At 39.5% G+C, this 19,944-nt stretch overlaps 1 protein-coding gene across 1 annotated transcript in view; it reads left to right on the top strand.

The window, feature by feature from the left end:
* LOC135478101 (uncharacterized) overlaps positions 1 to 19,944 on the top strand; it is a 90,008-nt gene that overhangs the window by 45,882 nt on the left and 24,182 nt on the right. Inside the window, exons 50-75 of the mRNA XM_064758372.1 lie at positions 246 to 320; positions 889 to 1,142; positions 1,584 to 1,719; positions 2,204 to 2,398; positions 2,818 to 3,071; positions 3,547 to 3,682; positions 4,188 to 4,382; positions 4,801 to 5,054; positions 5,505 to 5,640; positions 6,117 to 6,401; positions 7,119 to 7,369; positions 7,722 to 7,863; positions 8,744 to 8,994; positions 9,380 to 9,521; positions 10,404 to 10,654; positions 11,040 to 11,181; positions 12,064 to 12,314; positions 12,667 to 12,808; positions 13,689 to 13,939; positions 14,325 to 14,466; positions 15,347 to 15,597; positions 15,982 to 16,123; positions 17,006 to 17,256; positions 17,642 to 17,783; positions 18,666 to 18,916; positions 19,302 to 19,443. Coding sequence (XP_064614442.1) covers positions 246 to 320; positions 889 to 1,142; positions 1,584 to 1,719; positions 2,204 to 2,398; positions 2,818 to 3,071; positions 3,547 to 3,682; positions 4,188 to 4,382; positions 4,801 to 5,054; positions 5,505 to 5,640; positions 6,117 to 6,401; positions 7,119 to 7,369; positions 7,722 to 7,863; positions 8,744 to 8,994; positions 9,380 to 9,521; positions 10,404 to 10,654; positions 11,040 to 11,181; positions 12,064 to 12,314; positions 12,667 to 12,808; positions 13,689 to 13,939; positions 14,325 to 14,466; positions 15,347 to 15,597; positions 15,982 to 16,123; positions 17,006 to 17,256; positions 17,642 to 17,783; positions 18,666 to 18,916; positions 19,302 to 19,443 — 5,064 coding nt within the window. The remainder of the gene's footprint in view (positions 1 to 245; positions 321 to 888; positions 1,143 to 1,583; positions 1,720 to 2,203; positions 2,399 to 2,817; positions 3,072 to 3,546; positions 3,683 to 4,187; positions 4,383 to 4,800; positions 5,055 to 5,504; positions 5,641 to 6,116; positions 6,402 to 7,118; positions 7,370 to 7,721; positions 7,864 to 8,743; positions 8,995 to 9,379; positions 9,522 to 10,403; positions 10,655 to 11,039; positions 11,182 to 12,063; positions 12,315 to 12,666; positions 12,809 to 13,688; positions 13,940 to 14,324; positions 14,467 to 15,346; positions 15,598 to 15,981; positions 16,124 to 17,005; positions 17,257 to 17,641; positions 17,784 to 18,665; positions 18,917 to 19,301; positions 19,444 to 19,944) is intronic.

The raw sequence follows: 19,944 nt of genomic DNA, 5'->3' as shown, positions 1-19,944 counted from the left end.
AGTGTACGGATTAGGCAAGTGTCCATGCCTTATTGTTCTGACCAAACGCTAGTACTAAAATCAAAAACGTTTTATGCGAGCAAGATAGCTACAATAAAATGTCGTAGCAATTTCAACACCGAAGTGTCTTAATAAATGCAATTCACGAGGTAAAACAAAGCAACGTCATCTAACAAAAGTGGAATTCATTTCGTCAAATTGACAACGTTTTTTTCTTAAATCTAATACCGAACTAAAATTTGCAGCACCAACTACAACCGGAGGCACAACTGCCGGAACACCAGGAACAACTGCTGCAACACCAGCAACAACTCCATTCGGTAAGTATATTGTTGTCATTTTTACGCTTTTAACATTTTTGGCAAAGAGAGGCAAAAGAAACAAATTGATACAACCAATGCCACAACAACAGTTTGACAATAGATCTGTTAAGGAGCATAAGTTAAATATTGCGTACATGACAGTAAAATTAACTTTGGAGAGTAAACTTTGCACCATGCTGTCTTCAATTATTGTGAAACTTAAAGTTTGCCCAAAGTATCATTTTTCGACGCCCAGGCCATTGTCTAACCCTAGGAACTCTCAGTCATATATAAAGGCTGTGTTGGAATCCCAGTTTTATCACACTGATCATATTTCAGCGAAAATGATCTATAAAGTGGCATACATACGCTTACATTACAGTACCGTTGGCGCTTGGGTGTCAATTTTGCGCCATGCTACAGCATTATTATTGTTGCCTAGGAGTAGTGTGTATGCCAAAGAACTCTCAGTCACGGGCTGTTTAAGATTTGATGGACAGGACGGATCCATGGATTTAATTCCGTGTCAGTTTGATTTCTGTGAGTCCCAATTTGGTCGTTCATCATGTTTCATTATTTCTTACAGAATGTCCTTCGACTCCATTCAGCCTGAGTAGAGACAACCAGAATCTTTTCACATTGGAAGAGGTTCCTACTAACGACATGTCTGCAATTGATGAAGTTCTACCAGGAGGCGAGGGTTATGCCGTGAAGGAATTTGTCCTGACTTTGTCTAGTGATGTGGTTTCTCCAGTTATTATGTCTGTTGAACTGGGTGTGGATGGTACTTCTGATACACCAGTGACCGTGACTGTTTTGAATGGGGAAGAGGAAGTACTGGTAGGTTCCGTATGCCCAAAAGACTGTTTGAAACTAGTCTATAAGATAAACATTATTAATTCACTTCACTTTGTTGGTACAAGTCACTTACATTTTTCCAGGGATGCCTGCCTTTGGCTTTGTAGGAATACTTCTATTTGTGGCTGATGAGTGTGGGAGGATAAAGAATACTTCTTCATCCGTCAAGACGTTCTGCTTCGTTAAACTGTTATGCTTCATTTTTTATATTTCGGGAAACGCCAAAATTTATCAAAATATCCAAATTCCTTTCTGTTTGTTCCATTGCAGATCTATCAGTTGATTTATGTGACAGATATATGCTGATGTTTTCTTACTCGTTGTCAATGCAAAATAGATGAGACACACGGCTAAATTGCTAAAACCGTACACAAATGGGAAATGCGCAAGCAAAAATACTGCATGGTACTTGCTTCTTTACAGACAAAACCAGTGACAGTTCCCGTTGGAGAGCCCGGCGTTGGAGAATTCAAAGTCGCCGGAAACAAGGTTCGATTCACGGTAGACTCTGCTGACGTCTTGAATGTTAAAGACTTGGTGGTCACCATTTGTGGAGAAGGTAAGACACAAAGAACTTCTCATGGACACAGTTTGGGCATCACAAAGAGTTTATCTCCAGGGTTTCTTTTAAGACGTATATAATTTAAAACGTTTTGAGAATGCTGGGGAAATGCCAGTGCCGTGCGGTTGCACAACACCTTGTTCTGCACACTACGCACACAGCATGATGCTGTATCACAGCACAAAGATTTTATATATCCGATGCTGTGTGATATTGCTCCACTTAGTAACCAGGACTTACCATACGGTGGCGTTCGGTCAACGTTTAGCTGTATTCTGGCTTAGTGTGATTTTTGATGCGTCGTCAATGATTTGATATTACTCTCTGTACTGTAATCTTTTCTATTTTAACAACTATAAGCTTTTTGTTTTATTCCCATTTCCGATACGATAGTGTTGTTAAAATAAATTTGTAAAGTGGTCTAAAACAGGGCTGTCTGGGTAGTTTTAGAAAGTTTTATTTCATCTATTTCGAATTTTAGCACCAACGGAAGGCACGACCGTCGGAACACCAGGTACAACTGCCGGAACACCAGGTACAACTGCTGGAACACCAGGCACAACTGCCGGAACACCAGGCACAACCGCAGCAACACCAGGCACAACAGCTGCAACGCCAGGCACAACAGCAGCAACACCAGGCACAACAGCTGCAACACCAGCAACAACTCCATTCCGTAAGTGTAGTGTTGCTATTGTGACATTCTCTGGTGCCAGTCGGCCCCCGAAAACAAGAAAATCATGACAAACTGAGATAGCCAATGCGATTATGTCACGTTAAAAACAGATCTATTAACTCACATAAATGTGCTTAAATGACAGTACAATTAGCGCTTGGATGTTAATCTTGCGTCATGCTGTGACATTATTATTGTTGCTTTTTAGGTTGTCCAGGCCTGAAAAACTTTCGACACTGGTATAAGATAAATGTTTATAACACGCGTTAGCCTCTTACTATTGTGTATGCCAAAGAACTCTCAGTCACAGGCTGTTTATGATTTGATGGAAAGCACAGATTCACGGGTTTAATGCCATGTCAGTTTGATTTCAGTGAGTCCAAATTTTGTTGGTGATCATGTTTCAATATTTCTTACAGAATGTCCTTCGACTCCATTCAGCCTGAGTAGAGACAACCAGAACCTTTTCTCATTGGAAGAGGTTCCTACTAACGACATGTCTGCAATTGAAGAAGTTTTACCAGGAGGCGAGGGTTATGCTGTGAAGGAATTTGTCCTGACTTTGTCTAGTGATGTGGTTTCTCCAGTTATTATGTCTGTTGAACTGGGTGTGGATGGTACTTCTGATACACCAGTGACCGTGACTGTTTTGAACGGTGGAGAGGAAGTATTGGTATGTTTCACATACGGGAAAAACAATTCAAAACTATTCTAATTCACAATTACTAGTCTGTCGGACATGTACGTAAAAGTATTAAGGCGTTGAGCTTCATCGCCTGCATTGTTCGAACTTCTTTTGTGGCTGGCGCATGCTGGAGAAGAGGGAATTCCTTCAAACTCTCTGTAAGGCTGACGTCGATTCGTGCTGCTATATTTGATACCTTACATCACAAATAGTTCTGCTTTAAAAAAAACCTACCGAGCTATAATGTGTTCTTTTTTTAGCTTAGTTTTAACAGTTGATTTCTGGGATTTTTTAAAAATATTAGTCCATGGCGAAAACTCAGTTGCATGGCTTTGTTGGTAAAATATGAATAAATGCAAAATGAGAATGATCTTAACAAAAACTAGGCATAAAAAATGGTATACATTCATACACGTAGGCTTTAGTCGGAAGTTGCATGGCACATGTACTTGTTTGTTCACAGACAAAACCAGTGACAGTTCCCGTGGGAGTGCCCGGTGTTGGAGAATTCAAAGTCGCAGGGAACAAGATTCGCGTCACTGTAGACTCTGCTGAAGCCTTGAATGTTAAAGACTTGGTGGTTACCATTTGTGGAGAAGGTAAGACACAAAGAACTTCACATGGAAGAGTGTGGGAATCACAAAGGGTATATATCCAGGGTTTCTTTTAAGACGTGTATATTTGTCATCAAAACGTTTTGAGAATGCTGGGGAGATGTTAATTCCGTGCGGTCGCACAACACCTTGTTCTGCACACTACACATACTGCATAGGACATGATGCTGTATCACAGCACAAAAATTAAATATATCTGATACTGTGTGATACTGCTGCACTTAGTAACCTGGACTTACCATACGGTGGCGTTCGGCCGACGTTTGGCTGTATTCTGGTTTATTGTGATTTTTGATGCGTCATCTATTATCTCATGTTATTCTCTATACTGTATTCTTTCTATCTTTTCGACTGTAAATGTAATTTGTTTGCTCTGTTCTCCTTGTGCAGGAAGGATATGACAGAGTTCTTATCACAAATTTGTAAACTGGTCTAAAACAGGGCTGTCTTGGTAATTTCAGAGTTTTGTTTCATTTCTTTCAAACTTTAGCACCAACAGAGGGCACAACCGCCGGAACACCAGGTACAACTGCCGGAACACCAGGTACAACTGCCGGAACACCAGGTACAACAATTGGAACACCAGGTACCACAGCTGGAACACCAGGAACAACAGCTGCAACACCAGGTACAACATCTGCAACACCAGGTACAACTGCAGGAACACCAGCAACAACTCCATTTCGTAAGTGTGATGTCGCCATTTTGATATCCTCTGGTACCGGTAAGCCCGGTAAAACAAAAGATCGTGGCAAACTGAGATCGCAGTGCGACAGTGTCATATTAAAAAAAATCTGTTTACTGGCATAAATGTGCTCACTTAACAGTCAAACTGGCGCTTGGATATTAATTTTGTCTCATAATGTGACATTACTATTGATGGATTTCCAGTTCCTCAAGCGCTAAAAATCTTTCGACACTGGTGTAAGCAGAAGTTTTATGTGTTACTTTAGCCCCAGAGTGTTGTGTATCCCTAAGAACTATCAATCATAAGCTGTTTATGATTAGATGGATAGCACATAGACACGAACTTGATACCATAACAGCATGATTTCATCGAGTCCTACTTTTGTCACTGATCGTGTTTTCGACATTTCTTTTAGAATGTCCTTCGACTCCATTCAGCCTGAGTAGAGACAACCAGAACCTTTTCACATTGGAAGAGGTTCCTACTAACGACATGTCTGCAATTGAAGAAGTTCTACCAGGAGGCGAGGGTTATGCCGTGAAGGAATTTGTCCTGACTTTGTCTAGTGATGTGGTTTCCCCAGTCATTATGTCTGTTGAACTGGGTGTGGATGGTACTTCTGATACACCAGTGACCGTGACTGTTTTGAACGGTGAAGAGGAAGTATTGGTAGGTTTCACATGCGCGAAAGACAATTTGAAACTAGTGTAATTGACAATTACTAGTTTGTCTGTCAGGCATCGACTGTGTTGTTAGAATTTATGTGCCGTACCTTCTTGCAAGAATGCTTGTCTTAGGCATCAAACTTTTTTTTCGCAGCTGGCGGATGCTGGAGGAGAGGGAATTCCTTCAAAATCTCGCCACTATATTTCATTTCTTATATCACAAAAAGTCATGTTTTAGAAACTACCCAGCTATAAAAAATTCTTTATTAGTCTAGGTGTCACAATTGATTTGTGTGATTTTTTAAAAAACTTTTAGTTAAAACTTTTTGTTGGCAAAATGTGAATAAATGCAAAATGAGAATGATCTTAAAAACTAGGCATAAAAATTGTACACTCTCATACGTGTAGGCTTTAGTCGACAGTTGTATGGCACATGTACTTGTTTTGTTAACAGACAAAACCAGTGACAGTTCCCGTGGGAGTGCCCGGTGTTGGAGAATTCAAAGTCGCAGGGAACAAGGTTCGCGTCACTGTAGACTCTGCTGAAGCCTTGAATGTTAAAGACTTGGTGGTTACCATTTGTGGAGAAGGTAAGACACAAAGAACTTCTCATGGACACAGTTTGGGCATCACAAAGAGTTTATCTCCAGGGTTTCTTTTAAGGCGTATATAATTTTCATCAAAACGTTTTGAGAATGCTGGGGAAATGTTAATTCCGTGCGGTCGCACAACACCCTGTTCTGCACACTACCCAAACAGTATAGGACATGATGCTGTATAACAGGACAAAGATTAAATATGAATGATTCTATGTAATAATGCTCCAACGGACTTACCATACGGTGGAGTTTTTTTGATGCGACATCGATGATCTGATGTTATTCTCTATACTGTAGTCTTTCTATCTTTTCGACTGTAAATGTAAGATGTTTCGTCTGTTCCACCTCCGCACAAAGGATATGACAGAATTGTTTACAAAACAATTTTACAAAAAATTCGTAAACTAGTCTAAAACAGGGCTGCCTGCGCAGTTTTAGAGTTTTGTTTCATCTCTTTCAAACTTCAGCACCAACAGAAGGCACAACGGCAGGAACACCAGGTACAACTGCCGGAACACCAGGTACAACAGTTGGAACACCAGGTACCACAGTAGGTACGCCAGGTACAACTGCAGGAACACCAGGTACAACTGCAGGTACACCAGGCACAACAGCAGGAACACCAGCCACAACAGCGGGGACACCAGGTACAACTGCAGGTACGCCAGGTACAACTGCAGGTACACCAGGCACAACTGCAGGAACGCCAGGTACAACTGCAGGTACACCAGCTACAACTCCAACGAAGTATGGTGAGTAACTGCTATCGCCCAAATAGGCATAGAAACATTCGATACCGTTAAGTGTTTTAAAGGAGATGAAAATGTAAATATCAATCAAATACCAATGAAAAGAGTATGCGTTTCCTCGCAGGTGCATGTCATAAAAAATTCTAATATTAACCTCAAGTTGATAAATTTTAAATAAAATCAGCGCCAAAGTCCGGTGTGGGCGACTCCATTTTCTCTAGGAACTAGTCCTGAAGTTCGTACATTTCCGGCAGAACTCTTCTTTTGGGAAGGTAGTAAACAATACAGTTCGTTTTCCGCTTGACGATCGGGAAACCGGAAAGTTGGAAGTAGTTTTCGAGTTTACACGAACAAGCCGTCAGTTTTAATGACCCTCACAGGCTGAGAGGCAACTCAACCCCAGCATAAATTACAGGGTGTTAAAGCTGGAAGACTCGATTAACTCAGCGATATATACCAGCTTTGCCGCTTTCAGGCTTTAAGTGTATAGAAAGGAAAAATAGAACAATTATGCAGCAGGAACTATCAGATAAAAAATGTGCTCTTTTCAGCCTATACTCTCATGTTTTGAAGTTTTCATCTCTTTTAATAACATCTGAAATTATTTCTTGCGCTAAATTACAGAGTCACTTTAAAAACACTTGTTAAAGGTCACTGAAGATATTGTCAAATTTTGAATCATTTTTTTCTTGACTGGTTTTAACATTTTTACTCTTACAGAATGTACGAAACAACCAACCACTTTAGACGAGACCAATGTACAGCTGTATTCTGTTGAGGTTGACGGAGATTCACCAGCCCAGGATGTAACTGGCGATCAGCCCGTCGATGTCACTGACAAGTTGGATGTTACCTTGGATACCAGCAAGCTGGAGGAGACTCCAGTAGTAATGACTGTCTCTGTAGCTGTCAACACCGACAAGACTGGCAAACTGCGTGTCATACTGACGAATGCTGGTGAAGAAGTAGAGGTAAATTATCAGTGTTATTCTTTATGCGTTTTTACTAAAAAAAATTCCATGTTATATTGACGAATGCTGATGAAGAGGTATAGGGTTATTATCAGTGTCTTTCTTTCTGTCTTTTTGCTAAAAATATCTTTGTGATTGGTATGAGCCTAGTTGTTCAAAAAAGCCAGATTTCAAAAATTATTTTTAGTGGAAAATGCTGCTTTATTACAGCGTATGGAGAGCATAGGATCTATTCTATGAAGCTTGAAAACATAAGATTTGAAATTTTAAAGAGTTTTCCTTTTTAAGGGCGATTTACTTGGTGGCTGTGTATAATTTGCCAGATGTGAGCAAGGTTATGTGGTAATTTTAGGTCAAGGAGTATGATCTCACAGCGGGTACAGTTGATGTGACCTTCAACAAACCTGGCGACAAAGTCAGCTTTGATGTGGTGCCAGATGAAGATGGTGTCAGTGTACAGCTGTCTTCCGTCGATGTTGAAGTGTGCCTCAAAGGTTAGTGTGCTTGTTGTGATAACCATGCTGTTAATGTAAGTTTATATACATTGAATTCAGTTGGCGTGAGAAGAATTTGCGATGTGTTAGGCGCATTTTGTGTACTATTGGATGATTTAGGGCACTTTATTTCAAATTTAAATACCTGCTAAATGTCAACGAAACATTTGTTTCCTTGCAATCGTGGAGACAAAAGATGTCTTTGTCGTGTTTGAAAAAATTTCATTTTACAAACAGACTCGATTTATCAGCGCCTTCAAATGTTTGGGGTGAAAAGGTAATTCTCGATGTAGAAATTTTGGATATTTGAATTTAAGGCTCTATGTTAAATTTTCTAGTTATAAACCACCCAGGGCTTATTTTTCTGGCATTTGAACTAAGAGAAGAACTAAGGAATCTAATGTAAGATCTTCAGAAATGCTGATCAGTTCAAGATCATTTTAGCTTTGAACCCTTTTCGTTTAGTAACAACTACAGGAACACCAGGTACAACTGCAGGTACAACTGCAGGTACGCCAGGCACAACTGTAGGAACACCAGGTACAACAGTAGGAACACCAGCCACAACAGCGGGAACACCAGGTACAACTGCAGGTACGCCAGGTACAACTGCAGGTACACCAGGCACAACTGTTGGAAAGCCAGGTACAACTGTAGGTACACCAGCTACAACTCCAACGAAGTATGGTGAGTAACTGCTATCGCCCATATAGACATAAAAACATTCGATAATACCTTTCAGTGTTTGGATAACACCTGGAACTGTTCTTGCGCTACATTACAGAGTCAAATTTTAAACACCTGATAAATGTCACTGAAGATGTGGTCAAATTTTTGATGACTTTTTTCTTGACTGGTTTTAACATTTTTACTGTTACAGAATGTACGGAACAACCAACCACTTTAGACGAGACCAATGTGCAGCTGTATTCTGTTGAGGTTGACGGAGATTCACCAGCCCAGGATGTAACTGGCGATCAGCCCGTCGATGTCACTGACAAGTTGGATGTTACCTTGGATACCAGCAAGCTGGAGGAGACTCCAGTAGTAATGACTGTCTCTGTAGCTGTCAACACCGACAAGACTGGCAAACTGCGTGTCATACTGACGAATGCTGGTGAAGAAGTAGAGGTAAATTATCAGTGTTATTCTTTATGCCTTTTTACTAAAAAAAATTCCATGTTATATTGACGAATGCTGATGAAGAGGTATAGGGTTATTATCAGTGTCTTTCTTTCTGTCTTTTTGCTAAAAATATCTTTGTGATTGGTATGAGCCTAGTTGTTCAAAAAAGCCAGATTTCAAAAATTATTTTTAGTGGAAAATGCTGCTTTATTACAGCGTATGGAGAGCATAGGATCTACAAGAAAACACGAAATAAATCTGTCAACGTTTATTCTATGAAGCTTGAAAACATAAGATTTGAAATTTTAAAGAGTTTTCCTTCTTAAGGGTGATTTACTTGGTGGCTGTGTATAATTTGCCAGATGTGAGCAAGGTTATGTGGTAATTTTAGGTCAAGGAGTATGATCTCACAGCGGGTACAGTTGATGTGACCTTCAACAAACCTGGCGACAAAGTCAGCTTTGATGTGGTGCCAGATGAAGATGGTGTCAGTGTACAGCTGTCTTCCGTCAATGTTGAAGTGTGCCTCAAAGGTTAGTGTGCTTGTTGTGATAACCATGCTGTTGATGTAAGTTTATATACATTGAATTCAGTTGGCGTGAGAAGAATTTGCGATGTGTTAGGCGCATTTTGTGTACTATTGGATGATTTAGGGCACTTTATTTCAAATTTAAATACCTGCTAAATGTCAACGAAACATTTGTTTCCTTGCAATCGTGGAGACAGAAGTTGTCTTTGTCGTGTTTGAAAAAATTTCATTTTACAAACAGACTCGATTTATCAGCGCCTTCAAATGTTTGGGGTGAAAAGGTAATTCTCGATGTAGAAATTTTGGATATTTGAATTTAAGGCTCTATGTTAAATTTTCTAAAGTTATAAACCACCCAGGGCTTATTTTTCTGGCATTTGAACTAAGAGAAGAACTAAGGAATCTAATGTAAGATCTTAAGAAATGCTGATCAGTTCAAGATCATTTTAGCTTTGAACCCTTTTCGTTTAGTAACAACTACAGGAACACCAGGTACAACTGCAGGTACAACTGCAGGTACGCCAGGCACAACTGTAGGAACACCAGGTACAACAGTAGGAACACCAGCCACAACAGCGGGAACACCAGGTACAACTGCAGGTACGCCAGGTACAACTGCAGGTACACCAGGCACAACTGTTGGAACGCCAGGTACAACTGCAGGTACACCAGCTACAACTCCAACGAAGTATGGTGAGTAACTGCTATCGCCCATATAGACATAAAAACATTCGATAATACCTTTCAGTGTTTGGATAACACCTGGAACTGTTCTTGCGCTACATTACAGAGTCAAATTTTAAACACCTGATAAATGTCACTGAAGATGTGGTCAAATTTTTGATGACTTTTTTCTTGACTGGTTTTAACATTTTTACTGTTACAGAATGTACGGAACAACCAACCACTTTAGACGAGACCAATGTGCAGCTGTATTCTGTTGAGGTTGACGGAGATTCACCAGCCCAGGATGTAACTGGCGATCAGCCCGTCGATGTCACTGACAAGTTGGATGTTACCTTGGATACCAGCAAGCTGGAGGAGACTCCAGTAGTAACGACTGTCTCTGTAGCTGTCAACACCGACAAGACTGGCAAACTGCGTGTCATACTGACGAATGCTGGTGAAGAAGTAGAGGTAAATTATCAGTGTTATTCTTTATGCCTTTTTACTAAAAAAAATTCCATGTTATATTGACGAATGCTGATGAAGAGGTATAGGGTTATTATCAGTGTCTTTCTTTCTGTCTTTTTGCTAAAAATATCTTTGTGATTGGTATGAGCCTAGTTGTTCAAAAAAGCCAGATTTCAAAAATTATTTTTAGTGGAAAATGCTGCTTTATTACAGCGTATGGAGAGCATAGGATCTACAAGAAAACACGAAATAAATCTGTCAACGTTTATTCTATGAAGCTTGAAAACATAAGATTTGAAATTTTAAAGAGTTTTCCTTCTTAAGGGTGATTTACTTGGTGGCTGTGTATAATTTGCCAGATGTGAGCAAGGTTATGTGGTAATTTTAGGTCAAGGAGTATGATCTCACAGCGGGTACAGTTGATGTGACCTTCAACAAACCTGGCGACAAAGTCAGCTTTGATGTGGTGCCAGATGAAGATGGTGTCAGTGTACAGCTGTCTTCCGTCAATGTTGAAGTGTGCCTCAAAGGTTAGTGTGCTTGTTGTGATAACCATGCTGTTGATGTAAGTTTATATACATTGAATTCAGTTGGCGTGAGAAGAATTTGCGATGTGTTAGGCGCATTTTGTGTACTATTGGATGATTTAGGGCACTTTATTTCAAATTTAAATACCTGCTAAATGTCAACGAAACATTTGTTTCCTTGCAATCGTGGAGACAAAAGATGTCTTTGTCGTGTTTGAAAAAATTTCATTTTACAAACAGACTCGATTTATCAGCGCCTTCAAATGTTTGGGGTGAAAAGGTAATTCTCGATGTAGAAATTTTGGATATTTGAATTTAAGGCTCTATGTTAAATTTTCTAAAGTTATAAACCACCCAGGGCTTATTTTTCTGGCATTTGAACTAAGAGAAGAACTAAGGAATCTAATGTAAGATCTTAAGAAATGCTGATCAGTTCAAGATCATTTTAGCTTTGAACCCTTTTCGTTTAGTAACAACTACAGGAACACCAGGTACAACTGCAGGTACAACTGCAGGTACGCCAGGCACAACTGTAGGAACACCAGGTACAACAGTAGGAACACCAGCCACAACAGCGGGAACACCAGGTACAACTGCAGGTACGCCAGGTACAACTGCAGGTACACCAGGCACAACTGTTGGAACGCCAGGTACAACTGCAGGTACACCAGCTACAACTCCAACGAAGTATGGTGAGTAACTGCTATCGCCCATATAGACATAAAAACATTCGATAATACCTTTCAGTGTTTGGATAACACCTGGAACTGTTCTTGTGCTAGATTACAGAGTCAAATTTTAAACATCTGATAAATGTCACTGAAGATGTGGTCAAATTTTTGATGATTTTTTTCTTGACTGGTTTTAACATTTTTACTCTTACAGAATGTACGGAACAACCAACCACTTTAGACGAGACCAATGTACAGCTGTATTCTGTTGAGGTTGACGGAGATTCACCAGCCCAGGATGTAACTGGCGATCAGCCCGTCGATGTCACTGACAAGTTGGATGTTACCTTGGATACCAGCAAGCTGGAGGAGACTCCAGTAGTAATGACTGTCTCTGTAGCTGTCAACACCGACAAGACTGGCAAACTGCGTGTCATACTGACGAATGCTGGTGAAGAAGTAGAGGTAAATTATCAGTGTTATTCTTTATGCGTTTTTACTAAAAAAAATTCCATGTTATATTGACGAATGCTGATGAAGAGGTATAGGGTTATTATCAGTGTCTTTCTTTCTGTCTTTTTGCTAAAAATATCTTTGTGATTGGTATGAGCCTAGTTGTTCAAAAAAGCCAGATTTCAAAAATTATTTTTAGTGGAAAATGCTGCTTTATTACAGCGTATGGAGAGCATAGGATCTATTCTATGAAGCTTGAAAACATAAGATTTGAAATTTTAAAGAGTTTTCCTTTTTAAGGGCGATTTACTTGGTGGCTGTGTATAATTTGCCAGATGTGAGCAAGGTTATGTGGTAATTTTAGGTCAAGGAGTATGATCTCACAGCGGGTACAGTTGATGTGACCTTCAACAAACCTGGCGACAAAGTCAGCTTTGATGTGGTGCCAGATGAAGATGGTGTCAGTGTACAGCTGTCTTCCGTCGATGTTGAAGTGTGCCTCAAAGGTTAGTGTGCTTGTTGTGATAACCATGCTGTTAATGTAAGTTTATATACATTGAATTCAGTTGGCGTGAGAAGAATTTGCGATGTGTTAGGCGCATTTTGTGTACTATTGGATGATTTAGGGCACTTTATTTCAAATTTAAATACCTGCTAAATGTCAACGAAACATTTGTTTCCTTGCAATCGTGGAGACAAAAGATGTCTTTGTCGTGTTTGAAAAAATTTCATTTTACAAACAGACTCGATTTATCAGCGCCTTCAAATGTTTGGGGTGAAAAGGTAATTCTCGATGTAGAAATTTTGGATATTTGAATTTAAGGCTCTATGTTAAATTTTCTAGTTATAAACCACCCAGGGCTTATTTTTCTGGCATTTGAACTAAGAGAAGAACTAAGGAATCTAATGTAAGATCTTCAGAAATGCTGATCAGTTCAAGATCATTTTAGCTTTGAACCCTTTTCGTTTAGTAACAACTACAGGAACACCAGGTACAACTGCAGGTACAACTGCAGGTACGCCAGGCACAACTGTAGGAACACCAGGTACAACAGTAGGAACACCAGCCACAACAGCGGGAACACCAGGTACAACTGCAGGTACGCCAGGTACAACTGCAGGTACACCAGGCACAACTGTTGGAACGCCAGGTACAACTGCAGGTACACCAGCTACAACTCCAACGAAGTATGGTGAGTAACTGCTATCGCCCATATAGACATAAAAACATTCGATAATACCTTTCAGTGTTTGGATAACACCTGGAACTGTTCTTGCGCTACATTACAGAGTCAAATTTTAAACACCTGATAAATGTCACTGAAGATGTGGTCAAATTTTTGATGACTTTTTTCTTGACTGGTTTTAACATTTTTACTGTTACAGAATGTACGGAACAACCAACCACTTTAGACGAGACCAATGTGCAGCTGTATTCTGTTGAGGTTGACGGAGATTCACCAGCCCAGGATGTAACTGGCGATCAGCCCGTCGATGTCACTGACAAGTTGGATGTTACCTTGGATACAAGCAAGCTGGAGGAGACTCCAGTAGTAATGACTGTCTCTGTAGCTGTCAACACCGACAAGACTGGCAAACTGCGTGTCATACTGACGAATGCTGGTGAAGAAGTAGAGGTAAATTATCAGTGTTATTCTTTATGCCTTTTTACTAAAAAAAATTCCATGTTATATTGACGAATGCTGATGAAGAGGTATAGGGTTATTATCAGTGTCTTTCTTTCTGTCTTTTTGCTAAAAATATCTTTGTGATTGGTATGAGCCTAGTTGTTCAAAAAAGCCAGATTTCAAAAATTATTTTTAGTGGAAAATGCTGCTTTATTACAGCGTATGGAGAGCATAGGATCTACAAGAAAACACGAAATAAATCTGTCAACGTTTATTCTATGAAGCTTGAAAACATAAGATTTGAAATTTTAAAGAGTTTTCCTTCTTAAGGGTGATTTACTTGGTGGCTGTGTATAATTTGCCAGAAGTGAGCAAGGTTATGTGGTAATTTTAGGTCAAGGAGTATGATCTCACAGCGGGTACAGTTGATGTGACCTTCAACAAACCTGGCGACAAAGTCAGCTTTGATGTGGTGCCAGATGAAGATGGTGTCAGTGTACAGCTGTCTTCCGTCGATGTTGAAGTGTGCCTCAAAGGTTAGTGTGCTTGTTGTGATAACCATGCTGTTAATGTAAGTTTATATACATTGAATTCAGTTGGCGTGAGAAGAATTTGCGATGTGTTAGGCGCATTTTGTGTACTATTGGATGATTTAGGGCACTTTATTTCAAATTTAAATACCTGCTAAATGTCAACGAAACATTTGTTTCCTTGCAATCGTGGAGACAAAAGATGTCTTTGTCGTGTTTGAAAAAATTTCATTTTACAAACAGACTCGATTTATCAGCGCCTTCAAATGTTTGGGGTGAAAAGGTAATTCTCGATGTAGAAATTTTGGATATTTGAATTTAAGGCTCTATGTTAAATTTTCTAGTTATAAACCACCCAGGGCTTATTTTTCTGGCATTTGAACTAAGAGAAGAACTAAGGAATCTAATGTAAGATCTTCAGAAATGCTGATCAGTTCAAGATCATTTTAGCTTTGAACCCTTTTCGTTTAGTAACAACTACAGGAACACCAGGTACAACTGCAGGTACAACTGCAGGTACGCCAGGCACAACTGTAGGAACACCAGGTACAACAGTAGGAACACCAGCCACAACAGCGGGAACACCAGGTACAACTGCAGGTACGCCAGGTACAACTGCAGGTACACCAGGCACAACTGTTGGAACGCCAGGTACAACTGCAGGTACACCAGCTACAACTCCAACGAAGTATGGTGAGTAACTGCTATCGCCCATATAGACATAAAAACATTCGATAATACCTTTCAGTGTTTGGATAACACCTGGAACTGTTCTTGCGCTACATTACAGAGTCAAATTTTAAACACCTGATAAATGTCACTGAAGATGTGGTCAAATTTTTGATGACTTTTTTCTTGACTGGTTTTAACATTTTTACTGTTACAGAATGTACGGAACAACCAACCACTTTAGACGAGACCAATGTACAGCTGTATTCTGTTGAGGTTGACGGAGATTCACCAGCCCAGGATGTAACTGGCGATCAGCCCGTCGATGTCACTGACAAGTTGGATGTTACCTTGGATACCAGCAAGCTGGAGGAGACTCCAGTAGTAATGACTGTCTCTGTAGCTGTCAACACCGACAAGACTGGCAAACTGCGTGTCATACTGACGAATGCTGGTGAAGAAGTAGAGGTAAATTATCAGTGTTATTCTTTATGCGTTTTTACTAAAAAAAATCCGTGTTATATTGACGAATGCTGATGAAGAGGTATAGGGTTATTATCAGTGTCTTTCTTTCTGTCTTTTTGCTAAAAATATCTTTGTGATTGGTATGAGCCTAGTTGTTCAAAAAAGCCAGATTTCAAAAATTATTTTTAGTGGAAAATGCTGCTTTATTACAGCGTATGGAGAGCATAGGATCTACAAGAAAACACGAAATAAATCTGTCAACGTTTATTCTATGAAGCTTGAAAACATAAGATTTGAAATTTTAAAGAGTTTTCCTTCTTAAGGGTGATTTACTTGGTGGCTGTGTATAATTTGCCAGATGTGAGCAAGGTTATGTGGTAATTTTAGGTCAAGGAGTATGATCTCACAGCGGGTACAGTTGATGTGACCTTCAACAAACCTGGCGACAAAGTCAGCTTTGATGTGGTGCCAGATGAAGATGGTTTCAGTGTACAGCTGTCTTCCGTCAATGTTGAAGTGTGCCTCAAAGGTTAGTGTGCTTGTTGTGATAACCATGCTGTTGATGTAAGTTTATATACATTGAATTCAGTTGGCGTGAGAAGAATTTGCGATGTGTTAGGCGCATTTTGTGTACTATTGGATGATTTAGGGCACTTTATTTCAAATTTAAATACCTGCTAAATGTCAACGAAACATTTGTTTCCTTGCAATCGTGGAGACAAAAGATGTCTTTGTCGTGTTTGAAAAAATTTCATTTTACAAACAGACTCGATTTATCAGCGCCTTCAAATGTTTGGGGTGAAAAGGTAATTCTCGATGTAGAAATTTTGAATATTTGAATTTAAGGCTCTATGTTAAATTTTCTAAAGTTATAAACCACCCAGGGCTTATTTTTCTGGCATTTGAACTAAGAGAAGAACTAAGGAATCTAATGTAAGATCTTAAGGAATGCTGATCAGTTCAAGATCATTTTAGCTTTGAACCCTTTTCGTTTAGTAACAACTACAGGAACACCCGGTACAACTGCAGGTACAACTGCAGGTACGCCAGGTACAACTGCAGGAACACCAGGTACAACAGTAGGAACACCAGCCACAACAGCGGGAACACCAGGCACAACTGCAGGTACGCCAGGTACAACTGCAGGTACACCAGGCACAACTGTTGGAACGCCAGGTACAACTGCAGGTACACCAGCTACAACTCCAACGAAGTATGGTGAGTAACTGCTATCGCCCATATAGACATAAAAACATTCGATAATACCTTTCAGTGTTTGGATAACACCTGGAACTGTTCTTGCGCTACATTACAGAGTCAAATTTTATACACCTGATAAATGTCACTGAAGATGTGGTCAAATTTTTGATGACTTTTTTCTTGACTGGTTTTAACATTTTTACTCTTACAGAATGTACGGAACAACCAACCACTTTAGACGAGACCAATGTACAGCTGTATTCTGTTGAGGTTGACGGAGATTCACCAGCCCAGGATGTAACTGGCGATCAGCCCGTCGATGTCACTGACAAGTTGGATGTTACCTTGGATACCAGCAAGCTGGAGGAGACTCCAGTAGTAATGACTGTCTCTGTAGCTGTCAACACCGACAAGACTGGCAAACTGCGTGTCATACTGACGAATGCTGGTGAAGAAGTAGAGGTAAATTATCAGTGTTATTCTTTTTGCCTTTTTACTAAAAAAAATTCCATGTTATATTGACGAATGCTGATGAAGAGGTATAGGGTTATTATCAGTGTCTTTCTTTCTGTCTTTTTGCTAAAAATATCTTTGTGATTGGTATGAGCCTAGTTGTTCAAAAAAGCCAGATTTCAAAAATTATTTTTAGTGGAAAATGCTGCTTTATTACAGCGTATGGAGAGCATAGGATCTACAAGAAAACACGAAATAAATCTGTAAACGTTTATTTTATGAAGCTTGAAAACATAAGATTTGAAATTTTAAAGAGTTTTCCTTTTTAAGGGTGATTTACTTGGTGGCTGTGTATAATTTGCCAGAAGTGAGCAAGGTTATGTGGTAATTTTAGGTCAAGGAGTATGATCTCACAGCGGGTACAGTTGATGTGACCTTCAACAAACCTGGCGACAAAGTCAGCTTTGATGTGGTGCCAGATGAAGATGGTGTCAGTGTACAGCTGTCTTCCGTCAATGTTGAAGTGTGCCTCAAAGGTTAGTGTGCTTGTTGTGATAACCATGCTGTTAATGTAAGTTTATATACATTGAATTCAGTTGGCGTGAGAAGAATTTGCGATGTTTTAGGCGCATTTTGTGTACTATTGGATAATTTAGGGCACTTTATTTCAAATTTAAATACCTGCTAAATGTCAACGAAACATTTGTTTCCTTGCAATCGTGGAGACAAAAGATGTCTTTGTCGTGTTTGAAAAAATTTCATTTTACAAACAGACTCGATTTATCAGCGCCTTCAAATGTTTGGGGTGAAAAGGTAATTCTCGATGTAGAAATTTTGGATATTTGAATTTAAGGCTCTATGTTAAATTTTCTAAAGTTATAAACCACCCAGGGCTTATTTTTCTGGCATTTGAACTAAGAGAAGAACTAAGGAATCTAATGTAAGATCTTAAGGAATGCTGATCAGTTCAAGATCATTTTAGCTTTGAACCCTTTTCGTTTAGTAACAACTACAGGAACACCAGGTACAACTGCAGGTACAACTGCAGGTACGCCAGGTACAACTGCAGGAACACCAGGTACAACAGTAGGAACACCAGCCACAACAGCGGGAACACCAGGCACAACTGCAGGTACGCCAGGTACAACTGCAGGTACACCAGGCACAACTGTTGGAACGCCAGGTACAACTGCAGGTACACCAGCTACAACTCCAACGAAGTATGGTGAGTAACTGCTATCGCCCATATAGACATAAAAACATTCGATAATACCTTTCAGTGTTTGGATAACACCTGGAACTGTTCTTGCGCTACATTACAGAGTCAAATTTTATACACCTGATAAATGTCACTGAAGATGTGGTCAAATTTTTGATGACTTTTTTCTTGACTGGTTTTAACATTTTTACTCTTACAGAATGTACGGAACAACCAACCACTTTAGACGAGACCAATGTACAGCTGTATTCTGTTGAGGTTGACGGAGATTCACCAGCCCAGGATGTAACTGGCGATCAGCCCGTCGATGTCACTGACAAGTTGGATGTTACCTTGGATACCAGCAAGCTGGAGGAGACTCCAGTAGTAATGACTGTCTCTGTAGCTGTCAACACCGACAAGACTGGCAAACTGCGTGTCATACTGACGAATGCTGGTGAAGAAGTAGAGGTAAATTATCAGTGTTATTCTTTTTGCCTTTTTACTAAAAAAAATTCCATGTTATATTGACGAATGCTGATGAAGAGGTATAGGGTTATTATCAGTGTCTTTCTTTCTGTCTTTTTGCTAAAAATATCTTTGTGATTGGTATGAGCCTAGTTGTTCAAAAAAGCCAGATTTCAAAAATTATTTTTAGTGGAAAATGCTGCTTTATTACAGCGTATGGAGAGCATAGGATCTACAAGAAAACACGAAATAAATCTGTAAACGTTTATTTTATGAAGCTTGAAAACATAAGATTTGAAATTTTAAAGAGTTTTCCTTTTTAAGGGTGATTTACTTGGTGGCTGTGTATAATTTGCCAGAAGTGAGCAAGGTTATGTGGTAATTTTAGGTCAAGGAGTATGATCTCACAGCGGGTACAGTTGATGTGACCTTCAACAAACCTGGCGACAAAGTCAGCTTTGATGTGGTGCCAGATGAAGATGGTGTCAGTGTACAGCTGTCTTCCGTCGATGTTGAAGTGTGCCTCAAAGGTTAGTGTGCTTGTTGTGATAACCATGCTGTTAATGTAAGTTTATATACATTGAATTCAGTTGGCGTGAGAAGAATTTGCGATGTTTTAGGCGCATTTTGTGTACTATTGGATGATTTAGGGCACTTTATTTCAAATTTCAATACCTGCTAAATGTCAACGAAACATTTGTTTCCTTGCAATCGTGGAGACAAAAGATGTCTTTGTCGTGTTTGAAAAAATTTCATTTTACAAACAGACTCGATTTATCAGCGCCTTCAAATGTTTGGGGTGAAAAGGTAATTCTCGATGTAGAAAATTTGGATATTTGAATTTAAGGCTCTATGTTAAATTTTCTAGTTATAAACCACCCAGGGCTTATTTTTCTGGCATTTGAACTAAGAGAAGAACTAAGGAATCTAATGTAAGATCTTCAGAAATGCTGATCAGTTCAAGATCATTTTAGCTTTGAACCCTTTTCGTTTAGTAACAACTACAGGAACACCAGGTACAACTGCAGGTA

This window comes from Liolophura sinensis, chromosome 11, assembly GCF_032854445.1.
Source record: "Liolophura sinensis isolate JHLJ2023 chromosome 11, CUHK_Ljap_v2, whole genome shotgun sequence".
Classification (NCBI taxonomy): Eukaryota; Metazoa; Mollusca; class Polyplacophora; order Chitonida; family Chitonidae; genus Liolophura; species Liolophura sinensis.
This window is presented reverse-complemented; position numbering and strand designations above follow the sequence as displayed.